The sequence below is a fragment of the Hippopotamus amphibius genome, chromosome 1, assembly GCF_030028045.1.
Source record: "Hippopotamus amphibius kiboko isolate mHipAmp2 chromosome 1, mHipAmp2.hap2, whole genome shotgun sequence".
NCBI classification, from domain to species: domain Eukaryota; kingdom Metazoa; phylum Chordata; class Mammalia; order Artiodactyla; family Hippopotamidae; genus Hippopotamus; species Hippopotamus amphibius.
This window is the reverse complement of record NC_080186.1, coordinates 34,421,318-34,436,112: the sequence shown is the minus strand read 5'-3', so window position 1 is coordinate 34,436,112 and position 14,795 is coordinate 34,421,318. Positions and strand designations below refer to the sequence as shown.

The 14,795-nt window shown below is 42.9% G+C and overlaps 1 protein-coding gene across 3 annotated transcripts; it reads right to left on the bottom strand.

Moving 5' to 3' along the window:
* Window positions 1–6,467: 6,467 nt before the first annotated feature.
* On the bottom strand, window positions 6,468–14,770 carry C1H1orf50 (chromosome 1 C1orf50 homolog). 3 transcript variants are annotated; one of them, XM_057707560.1, is made up of 5 exons: window positions 14,634–14,770; window positions 14,390–14,505; window positions 8,000–8,086; window positions 7,352–7,483; window positions 6,468–6,982 (listed from the first exon to the last, which is right to left on the bottom strand). In XM_057707560.1, the coding sequence occupies exons 1-5, from the start codon at window positions 14,701–14,703 to the stop codon at window positions 6,782–6,784; spliced, it is 606 nt and encodes a 201-aa protein (XP_057563543.1). In that variant the 5' UTR covers window positions 14,704–14,770; the 3' UTR covers window positions 6,468–6,781. The 3 variants fall into 3 exon arrangements, with proteins under 3 accessions (XP_057563543.1, XP_057563535.1, XP_057563549.1); XM_057707552.1 differs by having other exon boundaries at window positions 14,625–14,761; XM_057707566.1 differs by lacking the exon at window positions 14,390–14,505 and having other exon boundaries at window positions 14,625–14,770.
* Window positions 14,771–14,795: the final 25 nt, after the last annotated feature.

Below are 14,795 nucleotides of genomic sequence, written 5' to 3'. Positions count from 1 at the left end.
TCAGTGCTTCAGACATTATAGTCACCTTACTGGATTTTCTCAAATGCCCCTGATGTTAGTATTAGCATTCCCATTCTCCAGCAGAGAAAATGGGCCTTAGCTGATTTTACTGACGGTTACACCGTTATTAATTCGTGGATCTGAAACTTGCACACAGTTTGACACTAAAGTCACACCTAAGGTGTTTGAGGAACTAAAAGGGAGAACCAGGATGGAGGCAACTAAAGCTGTGCTATGAGTCCAAGCCCAGGAGTCAGGTCAGCTTCTTTCGATCGTTTGTATCTTTCATTTGTTCAGGCTACATGGACCATTAAAGTGGCAAAATAAAAACTGTCACATGATGATTATAACACCGGCTTTAACTTTTAACCAGATTCACATTCCAGCTCTAACACTTGGCAGATGTGTAAATTTGAACAAGTTACTTTGGTTTCCTGAACCTATTTCCTAATCTGTAAAATGGGATTGCCGTGAGAATTAAATGAGCTTATAGGAAATGCTCAGCACAGCACAGAAGCTCAGTCATCATCATCATTATTCTAAGGACATGATCTTCCATCTGTTAGCCTGGACATCCTCAAGGCTTCCTTCAGAAAAGGGAGATGAAGCAGGCACAGGTAAGAAATATCCTCCTCCCCAACTGGCTTGCTCCCATTCTGGATCTCACAGGGAGCAACAACAGTAGGGTGACTGTCTACCCTTGTACTAACATGACAGCCACTAGCCACATGTGGTTCCTGAGTACGTGAAACGTGGCTAGTCTGAATTGAGGCAGCTGTACATTTACCAGAGTTTGAATACTGAGTTAAAAAAAAAAATGTAAAATAACTAATTTTTTAGTATTGTCAAAATCTTAATAATTTTATATACTACGTTAGAGTAGTGTGTTAGTAAAGTTAATTTCGCCTGTTTATTTTTTAATGTAGCTACTAAAAATTTTTAAATCACACATGTGGCTCACATTCTATTTCTCTTTGCTGCACTAACTTAGATGCCCTGCAGGATATAAGTACAGAGCTGCAGGGTCCATCCACTCACCCATTATTAGAGTATTTATTATGTGCCAGGCTAGGGATATAAACAAGACAGACACTGTTTCTGCCCTCAGAGAACTTATACTCAAGTATGGGGCAAAGGCAGCACATGTCTGGTCATAAGTGCCATGGAAATCAAAGCAGGGTCAGAAGTATTTTGATGTGAGAGGAGTTGGTACTTCATTGGGTAGTGAGTGAAGTGATATTTGAGCAGGGACCTAAATGATGAGAAGACACAAACCATACAAAGACCTTGGGGGAAATGTTCCAGGCAGATGGAAGAGCAAACGTAAAGACCTGGAGCAGGAACAATCTTGATGTGCTGAGGAAATGAACACAGGCAGCGGGAATGCAGTGAGTACTGAGAATGGTACATCACATAGGACCTTGGCAAGAGTTTGGACTTTATTCTAAGTGTAATGAGAAACTTGGGGCTCATTTTTATAGAGGTGTTATAACCTGACATACTTTTTTTTAAATAAATTTATTTATTTATTTTATTGGCTGTGTTGGGTCTTCGTTGCTGCACACGGGCTTTCTCTAGTTGCGGCGAGCAGGGGCTACTCTTCATTGTGGTGCATGGGCTTCTCATTGCGGTGGCCTCTCTTGTTGCAGAGCACGGGCTCTAGGCACACGGGCTTCAGTAGTTGCGGCACATGGGCTCAATAGTTGTGCCTCACAGGCTCTAGAGCGCAGGCTCAATAGTTATGGCGCACAGGCTTAGTTGCTCTGCGGCATGTGGTACCTTCCTGGGGCAGGGATCAAACGTGTCCCCTGCATTGGCAGGCGGATTCTTACCCACTGTGCCACCTAGGAAGTCCCATAACCTGACATACTTTTAAAAGATGATGACAACGGCCTCTGTGGAAACAGAATGAAGGAGGGTGAAAATGAAGGCAGGGAGGAAAGTCAGGAGGGCTACTACATTTGTCCAGGGGGGAGGGGTGGAGGTGGTGAGCGGCAGTCAGATGTGGGATATATTTTGAAGACAGAGCTGAGAAGACTTGCTGATTGGTGTGGGAAGAACAAACGAAATCAGGATGACTTGGGTTTCTGGCCTCAACAGCAGTGTGACACAGGTGCTGATGGAAAGAGGGAACGGTGACAAAACAGGTTTGGGGTATAACTCAAGACTTCCATTTTGGACACCTTAGGTTTGTAATGACATCAAGTGAGGCTGCTGAAGAAATGAAGTCTGCATGAAACTCAGGGAGAGATCAGGACCGGAGACACACATGTGAGTCAACAGCATGTGGGTGGCATTTAAAGCCATGGGAAAGGATTAGATCACCTAGTAGAGAAAGAAAAGAGGGCCAAGGACTTGGCCCCTGAGCAGTCCAAACTGTAAGTGTCAGGAGACGGAAAAGGTGCAGTTGGTGAAGCAGAAGACGGTAATATTCCAAGTTAAAATGAAGAATAAAGCTTTCAAGTAGGGAGTAGTCCGCTGAATCAAATGCTGCTTGGACTACAGAAGTCTAATTACTCCCAGCACTTAGTAGCGCCTTCCTCCCAAGCTCCAACTCCTTTAGGGAATGAACCTTATCTTGTACGTGGGGGCTTTGCACATGGGCTTTAGTGCCAGAGATGTGGGCTCAATTGTTTCTAAGTTGTGTGACCTTAGGTAAGTTACTTAACTTCTCTGGACCTTGATATACAGCTGCATGCTCATCACTAAATACTCAAGTGAACTTCTCCTAAATTATCCCATTTGTACATATTACTCTGTCCCTTTTGTATTCTAACTTTTTCACACCTCTATATAGAGATATTCTGGGACTATCCTAATCAGCCAAAACAGGTTATGGTTTTGGCTATGGTCAGACTTTAATCAAACAGGAATGTCTGAGCCTGACCTCTACTACTTTTTATCTGCATAACCATGGGCCAGTTGCTTAACCTCTGAGATGTTGCAGCTCTGTAAAACAGAATACTGTATAATACCTCACAGATGGTGGATTATATAAAGATTAAATCAGACAATGGCTATGCTTGGCAGAATAAAAGCTCACTAAACAGTGTTTATCATCTTTGTATCTACACCACCAATACTCTCGATGCTTGTGGACTGACTGATAACTTGAGAAGGTAAGGACACAACCAAGCCTTCTTTCTCTCCTTCTAGAATGCTAATGTGGAGAAAGGGAGGTACAGTCAGCTGTTACTCATACCCAGTGAACCTGGGCAGAGCCAGTACAGTGAATTACTGAGGCAAATACAGATTGCTAATTATTTTGGAAAATATTAGGGATGTCTTCCTCTTCCATATTTTGTTGAGTGTATTCCCACCATCCATACTCGCAAGCCAGAAATTCAAGCACTATCTAAGATTCTTTCCTTCTACCCATTCAGCCACATCATATCAGTTAAAAAGTTGGTGACCTACTGTACTTTCAAAATGCCATTCTTCATCAAGTCTAAGATGCCATCCGTTGTTAAGATACCCCATTATTAAATGATGACATACTACTGACATCTAGAAGCATCCAGGTCTCAGAGATTAAAATGTGAGGGAAGAAAAGTACATCTCACAACTGATGAAACACACCTCCTCTCATTCCTTCACCATCTTAGTTCAGACCTCTGACATCTCTTGCCTGGACTGGGACAGAGGCTCTGTGGTTTTCCCTCCACTCATCCTCTGCTGCCAAAACGAGGTTTCTTTACCAGCTCCCTACCCCCAATCCTTCAATTAGCTCTTCTCTCATACCTGCCCCCCGCCAATACTCTTCCCTTTAAATTATCTGTAATTCCCCAAATGTCATATTGCTACTTGTCAACGTCCCTCACGTGCTACTTTTTGTCTAGAATTGCTTTTCATCCTATTCATTATCTATCTCCTAGCTGTTAGAAGTAAGAGTGTTCTGGCTGGGACATATCTCACTCCACCCTGACTGGCAGGATTACTTTGGTTGATATGACTTGTTAAGTGGATATCCCTTTGTTCATACACAAATAAACTCCATCTGAAAATGAGCCCTACCCCAACTCCCAAAGAAAACCTTCCCATAGAGAGACAGTTGAAGCCTCCAAACAAGCTCTAACCTTGTTTGTATTTCAACACCCAAGCATGTGTCAGCTCCTCCAAAACGTGTTCTCAAGTTCTCCAAGCTGAGTTAGGGCAGCCCTCCCTGGTGCTCCATATTCCACGTGCACCTCCATCATAGCCCTTCTTATACTATGTTTGTAATGGCTGACTTGCTTCTCTCCCCACTAGACTGTGAGCTTCCTGGAAATAGGGGCCTGTCTTACTCAGCTGTGTCATTCTGCAGAATCTGGAACCTAGAAGGCACTTAATACTCAGCAATTAAGTATTACTTACTTACGGATGTATAGATGGATGGGTGAATGAAAATGGTTACTGTATATAATCACTGGGTCCTAGTCCCCCCTAGGAGATACTACCTCCAAAATCACTTCACAATGCCACCAACTTTCTCTAAGCTTGGTAACTGGCTTGATTAGCAAAGCACAATGACACCACCAGGCGGTCAGTGCTGGAGCACACCTTATTGGACAAAGAAAAGTTTGCTCTTGAATCACTGTTTTCTGTTCCAGGGGTTAGGAAACATCAAGGGTAAGGTGGATTTGCATTTTCAAAAGATCAAGCTGATGACTGTATGCAGAATAGACTGGAAAAGGGACCAGAGGAGGAAGCAGGGACACTAGGGGGAGGTTATTTTGTCAGACAGAGCTGAAGAGTCAAGTCCAGATCTGTGACTTCAAGGCCACCAAGCTTAACCACTTTGTAATACTGCCTCTTCTACTCACACCTTCCTTCTCCCTCTCAACTGAGCACTGTGGCAGACAGATTCTAAGATTCAATGATTGCCACCTTCTGGTATTCATACCATTAGGTAATTCCCTCCCTTGAACGTGGGCTGGCCTAGTGACCTGTTTCTCATTAACAGAATATAGCCAAAGTTTACTTGGATGTCACTGCCATAACTTTCTCTCTGCTAGCAGACTCTCGTCCTTATTGGCTTGATGAAGACAGTTGCCGTGTTGGTAAGACTCATGTAGCAAAGAACTAAGGGCAGCCTCCGGCTAACAGTCCATTAGTAAACAGAGCGCCAATAGTCCTACAACCCTTGAGGAACTGAAATTCTGCCAACAATTTAAGTGAGCTTGGAAGCAGATCCTTCTTCAGCTGAGCCTTCGGATGAGGACACAGGCCTCGCCAGTAATTCAACTGCAGCCTGTGAGAAACCCTGAAGCAGAGGATCCAGTAAGTGTGCCTGAACTCCTGACCCACAGAAACTCTGAATTAATAAATGTGTGTTGTTTTAAAGCCACTACACTCAAAATGTGTCATTACCATGCAAGTCAAAACCTTCTGAAAATCTGGGAAACTTTCTGTTGTTAGAATCGACTACTGTACCGTGTGTATGTGTGTGTGTGTGTGTGTATGTCCCATTTCCTGCAGCATCCCAGCCAGAAGCTTTTGCAACTGACTCCACAGAGCATCCTCCTGTGAACTGAGTGACCAAGGATCATTTGTGTGACCTTGGCAGAATCTAGCTCCAACCTCGGCTAGGCCTTTGTGGACCATTTATAGCTCACAAGGAGTGAAGCTTATAAGGAAAGGAAAGGTCATGAACACCAGGATGAGGTTGTGGCATTACCAAGCAGATCAACACAAGGGACATTCATCCTCAGAAAGGAACTTGGACAATTGTGATTTCAAGTACAGAGCTCTCATTCCTTTTACAGCATGTTGTATTAGATGACACAGCACTGAAGGAAGTACAGCAATGCTGGATATGCTACCAGTTTAGCTAATTCCACTGAATAAACAAGAAGTAAGATACAGCCCCACAAGAGCTCAGTCAGAATCAGCATAGAGTAACTCAGCCAAAAAGCCTGTTAAGTTCCTGAATGATTCAGGTCAAAGTGAATTTCAAACTGAGTTAACTCATAATCAACAGGTTGGCTGTTTTTTTTGTTTCTCACCCACTGCCCTATTCTCTCTTCCACAATATTCTAAAGTTGCCACTTAATGGATTCTTCCTGCTGCAGATGGTGGAACTCTGGATCTCCTGCTCAGTGAGGCTAGAGAGTAGATTCATACCATTGTTAGTGGCAGCCTCCAACATCTCTTCCGAGTCTAAAATTCTGTGAGTTTAGAAGCTGACTGTCCCCAAACCTGGCCATTGCTGCTGCCTCAGATTCTCCAGTCATCTAGCTCAGCAGAAAGAACAGAATGGGACAAGCCAAACCTTATCAATCGTGCAGAAATACCAGAACCATACACTCTCTCTCTAGCCAAGCTGTTTATCATCCTCCAGTACCCAACATTCTGGTTCCCAGATGAATTTGAAGCTGGAGTTGCACCAACTATTTAATAGCCACAACCCCAATCTTAAACACTTCTGGTTACAAAAAGACTAACAACAGTCCTCTCTGGAAAATGACTCGTCAACCTTTTTGAGAGAAGAAGAAACTCTTCTTTCTCTAATGATCTGACTTACAGGAGAACAGATGGAGATAAAGGAGAAGGAAAGTACATTGCCTGGTACTCTGAAACTGACTGGTTGGGTATCTGTGACCCAGAGAGGATCCCCAAAGAAAGTGATGTCATTCTTTACCATCCCAACTAAAAGTAACGATGACAGCATTTACATTCACACGGGACCACCTTCAAAGAAGTTCATGATTCACCTACGTGCCCTCGATTCTCATGCTACCTCCCATCAAGGCAGAGATTGGGGCAACAGGGAGGTGACAGGTCCTTGTCATGACAGCCTTTGTCAGAGGCCACCCTCAGTGGAAGTGAATCCCTGGAAGCTGGGTTCAGTGCTTGGAGGCAGAGCTACTGGCTGGCTTAGCAACTTGTTCACGATGCTGATGTTAGCATCCTGCTTCTCAATGTCCTCATACAGAGTCCATGACAAGTCGTGCTGTAGCTTGTAGGCACCAAGGAAGTCATGTGGACAACTTGTCCCCCATTCCTAGAGAAGGCAAAGGAGTCAGTTCTGATCAGGGCAGGAGGTAAAGAAACTGAGCTCATTTCCTAATTATACCACAATTTTCTTTTTTGACTTTTCACTTTAGACTAGTCAGAATCATCCTTGGAAAGCATTACATTACACATCAGATACCTCCCTTAATAGAGATAATGACTGTGAAATAATTTAAGCACATGTATATTTTTCAGAGTCATGTCTGGCCTTACGCTACCTCCAGCTTTCTAGAGAACCACTTCCCCACCCCTATGCCTACATTTTCTTACACACAACACAACACACACACACACACACCCCGCAAGAATTTCTCAAAGACAAGAGTAGATTTTTGTGCAAAAAATTACATGTTCTTACCTTTGGGGAAATAATGGAAAAATACCGCTGACCACTCTCCCGTTTATAAAGGTAGTAAATGTTGCCAGGTTTTTTCACTATATTACAAGCCACATGGTGCAAGTCAGCATCTCTGCGAGCATCCTCCAATACCTAAGAACCACGGGGATGTAACCAATTAGGTATTAGAGGTAACAGGCACTCATACTCAATGACCATCCCACTCAAAATCTGGAAACTGTTCAGTGCATAGCGTCTTGCTCCCCCACAGCAATGAATTGTGTCTGAGATCCAGAGGATACCGAAGAGAAAAATTAGCCTATGTTATGCTACTATGCTGTAAAAATGCCTTCAGAAAAATTATATTTCAAAATGTTGAGTGTTACTGGCTTGGAGTGGTTTTTACATTTCTTTCCAATTTTTCTGTGGTAAGTACATTTCTTTTATAACTGAAAACATATTTTCCCCTTAAAATGCTTTACCTCACTGAGCTTTCTCCCAGTGAAAAAACTTACGTACTTAACCTCTTAGGCTTATTCGATTTTACTCAACATTTCTATATTGCTAGGAGGTACTGAAACAAGTAAGTTACAATGATTATAAGCAAGACCAGTCAATCCTATGAGCTAAATGAAGAAAAGGAAAGACTACCTAAAAGCCACTACTTACCTTCCTGGCTTGTTCTTGCAAATGTTCGATTTGCTCAGCTATGACTGTCAGCTTGTTGGTGGCATTTGCTCTTACGAATTCATTAGCCTAAGGGTGAGAAAAAACTGAACTGTGGGTCAAAAAAAGGCTAAGACGTCTACAATGTTCTTATTTAGATCCCAATGTAAAGTTATGTCAATATCTTTGCTTATGCCTAAAATATTCTTCCCATTCTCACCATTCCCCCATGAACTCCCACTCACCCTAAGGCCCAGCTTAAATAGCACTGCTTACAAAAAGCCAACGCTCATATGACCCCATACCACAGAAGTAAGTGCTCCTTTTCTATTTCCCAAAGCGTCTACCTTATTCACTCTAGATTCTAGTCACACTCAAATTTTCCAGTCTTCCAACATGCCCTGTCTCTCCTGCTTCCAAATGATACTGAATATGCCCTCTCCTCCATCCAATACATTTCCCCTCTTGCTCTTTTGCCTGAGTAACCCCACTTATTCCTCAGCTTCTCCATTTATGTTTTCACATTTAAACATTTTTGAAATCAGGGATGGGCCTTACAATGCCTCTTATCACCTACTGTATAGGAACCTAACTATATACAGAAAGTATCTGTTGATCTGACCATTACCTCAGTTGAATTATTTACATCACAGTTAATTACATTTTAACTTATATTTGCATTCCTAATTGTTACTTAAAATGCATTTTTAAAAGATTGCACTACGATGTAGACCTGCAGCAATTATAATATACACAGAAGATTGTCATGTCCTAGGAAATTCAACTGAAGGCACTGGAAATTGCTTAAAATGAATAACTTTCATTTATTAGGAGAGACGGGTGTGACCAATTCATGTATTGGGAAGGATTATCACTCAGACATCAGAAATTTGTCAAAAACTTCCAGATTACTTTTCACAAAAACCCAATTAACTTTTTTTTTTTTTTTTTGGCCACGCCATGTGGCTTTTGAGATCTTAGTTCCCTGACCAGGGATTGAACCCACGTCCTGAAAGGGAAAGCATGGAGTCCTAACCACTGGACTGCCAGAGAATTCCCCAGAAAACTGATTAACTTCTAGTGGTATACAATTAAGTTAAGGAAGAGAAAGTAAGAGGTTAAACTTGAACTAAGAAATATTAAGAGAATCTGCCTGTTAGTTGAGCAAGCTTAAGGTAAAGGACAGGTATAAGCCATGTTATGCGTAAATAGAAACGAATGAGTAGGCTGAGTCAAGACTTTATCTGTCCACAAATATATACTTAGCAACTACCATGTGTCAGACACCATGCTAGGCACTGGAAACATTGGCAAACATGAGAAAGAGGTCCCTGCCTTCATTAAGATTACAGTCTAATGCGACTATCCTTTAGAATATGAAGCTAGTTGTATATGTAATTTTAAATTTTCTAGTAGCCATGTTAAAACTAAAAATAAATATGTAAAATTAATTCTAATAATATAGGGAATTCCCTGGCAGTCCAGTGGTTAGTTAGCACTTGGCGCTTTCACTGCAGTGGCCTGGGTTCAACCTCTGGTTGCAATTCCGCAAGCTGTGTGGTGCAGCCAAAAAAAAAAAAAAAGAAAAGAAAATTAAATAATATATTTTATTTAACCCAAAATATAAAAAAAAAATCATTTCAACATGTAATAACTATAAAAATTAAAAGATATTTTACATTTCATATTAAGTGTATATTTTATATTTATAGCAGCTATCAATTTGTTTTTCATTTTGTCTTTTTATAAATTTTGCATGTTTGTTTTTTTTTTAAACTTTATTTTTTGGCTGCGTTGGGTCTTCATTGCTGTGCTCGGGCTTTCTCTAGTTGTGACGAGCGGGAGCTACTCTTCATTGCAGTGCCCCAGCTTCTCACCGTGGTGGCTTCTCTTGTTGCAGAGCACAGGCTCCAGGCACGTGGGCTTCAGTAGTTGCATCACGCGGGCTCTACTTTTGCTCCATGGACAGAGCCCCAGCCAGCCAAGTTACAGACAGACTGTGAGCAGTCCCTGCGCGTTTTATTGCGACCTGCCGGTGGGAACTTTGTCACCGAGTCGGAGCAGCATGGAGCGGCGGAGCGAGAGCCCGTGTCTGCGGGACAGCCCCGACCGGTGGAGCGGCAGCCCCGATGTCAAGGGTCCTCCCCCGGTGAAGGTGGCCCGTCTGGAGCAGAATGGCAGCCCCATGGGAGCCCGCAGGAAGACCAACGGCGCCGTGGCCAAGGCCGTGGGAGGTTTGATGATTCCTGTCTTTTGTGTGGTGGAGCAGTTGGACGGCTCTCTTGAATATGACAACAGGGAAAAGCATGCTGAGTTCGTCCTGGTTCGCAAAGACATGCTTTTCAGCCAGCTGGTGGAAACCGCGCTCCTGGCCCTGGGCTACTCCCACAGCTCTGCGGCGCAGGCACAAGGTATTCTCGAGTGTCCCCTCTCCTCCCCGTGCCGTGGGTGTGTCATGATTTGAGGAAGTGTGTTCCCCGAAATAATTCTTCAAACAGGGATTGGAGGAGAATGGTCACTCTTAGCATCTTTCCCAAACAGTGAACGGCAGAATGTTTCATGGAGAGTCTTGTTTTCTGGTTGCTTTGGAAAGAAAGCGTTTGACCAGTATCTCTAGAGCCACCAAAATCATTTCAAGCTACCACTTGCCTGTCAGAGTGATCATCATAGGTTTTTGTGCATTGATAACTCTCTTATTTTCTCCCCAAATCGGTATTCTCAGAGTGCTGGGACATTTGACTCCTAATTTATCCAAATTTTAATATGTGATTTATAGGCTTTCAGTTTTCTAAATTTATTTATTGTTTTGGAGCTGCAGCTTTTGCACTTTATGATCAGCTTTTAGTGAAATAGAAAAAAAAGTATGTCTCATATACTGTACTTTTGTATCTTTGAAAACCTCTCTGTAGTTCTGATGTGGTCCCTTCATTAAAAAAAATGCTCAGTGTCTTTGTGATCAATTCATTCTACCTATTTAATTAAATATAATTTAATATTAAAAAAAGAAAATTTAATAATATAATTTAACCCAAAATATAAAAAAAAATCATTTCAACATGTAATAACTATAAAAATTAGAAGATATTTTACATTTCATATTAAGTGTATATTTTATATTTATAGCAGCTATCAATTTGTTTTTCATTTTGTCTTTTTATAAATTTTGCATGTTTGTTTTTTTTTAAACTTTATTTTTTGGCTGCGTTGGGTCTTCATTGCTGTGCTCGGGCTTTCTCTAGTTGTGGTGAGCAGGGGCTACTCTTCATTGCAGTGCACCAGCTTCTCACTGTGGTAGCTTCTCTTGTTGCAGAGCACAGGATCCAGGCACATGGGCTTCAGTAGTTGCATCATGTGGGCTCAGCAGTTGTGGCTCATGGGCTCTACAGCATAGGCTCAGTAGTTGTGGCGTCCAGGCTTAGTTGCTCCATGGCATGTGGGATCTTCCCAGACCAGGCATCAAACCCGTGTCCCTTGCATTGGCAGGGAGATTCTTAACCACTGTGCCACCAGGGAAGTCCAGCACCTATCAATTTGGATGCTAAACTTTCATTGGAAAAGCTTGATCTGTATTGAGACTTCACAAAATTTACAGTTGAAAGAGTCGATTCACATACTCAAATTGTTCCAAATAAGCTTAAAAGTTTCCAGTAACTGAATCAATTACCAAGTTTTAAAGTTTAAAATAACTAAAATTATAACAGGGAAGAACAGAATCTGACTCCACGTTGGATCTGTTTCTTTTACTTTTACCTTTGCTTTTCGTTGCTTTTGTTACTATAATCATTAAAAGGATGCCGTCTATACCTATGAGCATACATAATGGCCTGCCTCAGGAAAGCTGCCCCTCTGCCTGAATGTTAAACCAAAGTGCCTTTTCTCAGCTCACAGGGAGACATTCTGACCCTGGCCACTTGTGAATGGCTGCAGAAAAGAAGAAATTAGCACATCCCGTTGCCGATGCCGGCCAAGCCAGGAGATACTTTGTAAGACTTATGGCCTTTTTACTGTATTTCCTCACCTCCTCCCTCTCTCTGTTCTATAAAAGAAACTGGCATCCAGACCCCGATAAGATGGCACTCTAGGACATTAGTCTGCCATCTTCTTGGATGGCCGGCTTTCTGAAAAAAGTCACTATTCCTTGCCTCAACACTTCGTCTCCCGATTTATTGGCCTGTCGTGCGGCGAGCAGAGCAAGTTTGGACTTGGTAACAAATTCACATTAAAATTTAAAACTCAGTTTCCCAGTTGCACTAACCATACATTCCAAGGCTCAACAGCCATATGTAGCTAGTGGCTACCATATTGCACAGCACTGCTCTGGTGAGTGATACAGAAAGATAAGAGAGTGATACACCAAAAAGAAAGATAATTAATGTTGTACGTACTTGGAATAATGATGCATTATTATGAAGGAAATAACCATAATTATGTGGTAGAAGCAGATCAAAGATAACAAACGAATGAAGCAACTAGTTCAATAACATGGAGTGATGAGGACTGTAGGAATCAGAATGCATGTGTAGTCTAGAGGCATTCAAATTCAATTTAATAATACTGTCATTTGGATGTGGTGGGGTATAGCCTTCTACAGATAAGAAGGCCTTACTGAGGATGTGACATGTGACTTGGGTCTGAGGGAAAAGAATGGGCCAGCCATGCAAAAACCAGAGAAGCAGCTTCCAGGCATTTCTGAGGCCAGTGTAGCTTAAGAGTAGTTAGCGAGGGGAGATGTAAAAAAGAGTGCAGGGACCAGATCATGCATGTAAGGCTTTATGGCCCTTGATACAAGAATTTGTATTTTGTTTCAAGGACAATGAAGCACCTATGGCCAAGGAGAGAGTTCCTAGAGCTAGGACAGTTCTGGGTTAGGAGTGGCCTTACAATAAATCTCCTTTTTCCTTTTCTCCTTTTCCTTTCTTGGCAACAAATCTGTTCTCTGAGCACAAAAGTGCCTAATTAAAACAGAAAAGAGAGAAAGAATACTAATAATGATAAGCACAAACTCTGGCCCTAATCACTCTGTGGTCCTTTGCGTATTATCTCATTTAATTCTCATAACACCTTATGAAGTTGGAGGTTATGAACTTATGAACTTCACTTTCTCATTTTAGGAATTAGACTCATAGAGGGGAAGCAACCTGTCCAAGGTTTCACAGCTAATAAATGGCAGTTGAAGATTTTGACATAGATCTAAATTCCATGCCTTAATACCAGGGTTCCTGGGCTTTCCAAACACACACAACTGCCTAAATGGCACGTTAAAAAGTCAGTCCTGTTAGAAAGTACATTTCAGTACACAGACTGAAATATGCTTGATTCTGTTTATCTTCAGAGTGTTTTTTCTTCAGCTTCTCAAAGACTAATATTGGAAAAATGGAGGCAGGAAAATAATTATTTGATTATAGCCTGAAGGACAAAAACCGTGTTCCTTCTTTCTTTGTTTCAGGCCGATGTAATAAACATAATGGTCACTCAGTAACCCACTGAAATGTTTGCCTAAGATAGGACCCAGGGAGCTTCCCTCCCAATAAACAGACACATAGTATTTTCCTAATCCATAGAAGTTATACTTTGCTTCCCACCTCTCTAGAGAAAGCACATGGTTTGAATTAAACGAGCTTTCCTAAGCATTTGAACATTTCTCAATTAAAAACAAACAAAAAAACTGAAGTACAGAGAGTATATGCAAGGGAATCTGAGCACATTAAAATGTGAGCAGGTATACAAGGATGAGGGGATATCATAAGCTTTAAAGTAGCAAGGCCTTGTATCCGTACATATCGAAGAGGATTCTACAACTGGAAGTCTTAGTAGGAAAGACTGGATGAAATCTAGTTCTTCAAGAAATTTAGATCTAGGAGCTCTCCTAGTTCCACCCTGCACTTTACAGATAAAGAAGCTGAGGTCCAGAGAAAAGTAATTTACCTCAAGTCCCTGCCCTGCTAGAAGATGTTAAGTTCTACAAGCCCTCGGGTCACAGGTAAAGATCTTACCAATAGCAGTTTAAAGTAAGCGGGCTATGAGCCCCTACAGAAGTGCGCTAGAGTGATCTTGAAAGGTCCCTGGAAACTTCTCTTCAAGTGTCAAACTGGAAGAATCACTGTACTGCCGACTTTACAGGGCCGTCCTAAGGCCCAAATGCAATCATGAACATTGAAAGTGCTGTGCAAACCTTCCCCCGAAGGAAGATTATGGGCACCCAAGCTGCAGCTGAAGGGGTCTTTGGTCTCAGAAGAACAGAGTTGCAGTCAGGCCGCCGGCTCGCCATGACCCCCATCAGTTTTCCCCGCGTGTAAAATGGAGACAACAACAAATGCTACCCCACGAGAAGTGGCTGGGAGGTCCAAACGCGCACAAAGATGGTCATTTACCTCCCCCGCCGCGCCTCCTCACCTTCTGCACCTGCTCCGCGAGCGCCACGAGGTCTAAAGGGTCCCCGACCCGGTGGGTGTGGTAGGGGCTCACCAGGGCCAGGCCGCCGGGGGTCGGGGTGAGCTCCACCAGGGCTCCTGCGACACACACCCAGGGACACAGACCGTGAGCGCCCGCCCTCGGCCTCCCGCGGAGCCCGGCAGACTGGCTGCTCCGGGAGGGCTTCTTTTCCCCACCGGACTCCCGCCCCGCCTACCTCCCCGACCTGCCGCCGACAGAACGCCTTGGTTTTCTGTGACTCCCTGGGTCGGCCCGGGCGTCGAAGCAGCTTCCATGACGGGACCTGGCGCTCTCCGCTACCTGGGCCGCAGAGCATGCGCAGAAAGGCCCATGGGCGGAGCGTCCGTGTTCCCAGAGGCCGCGAGCT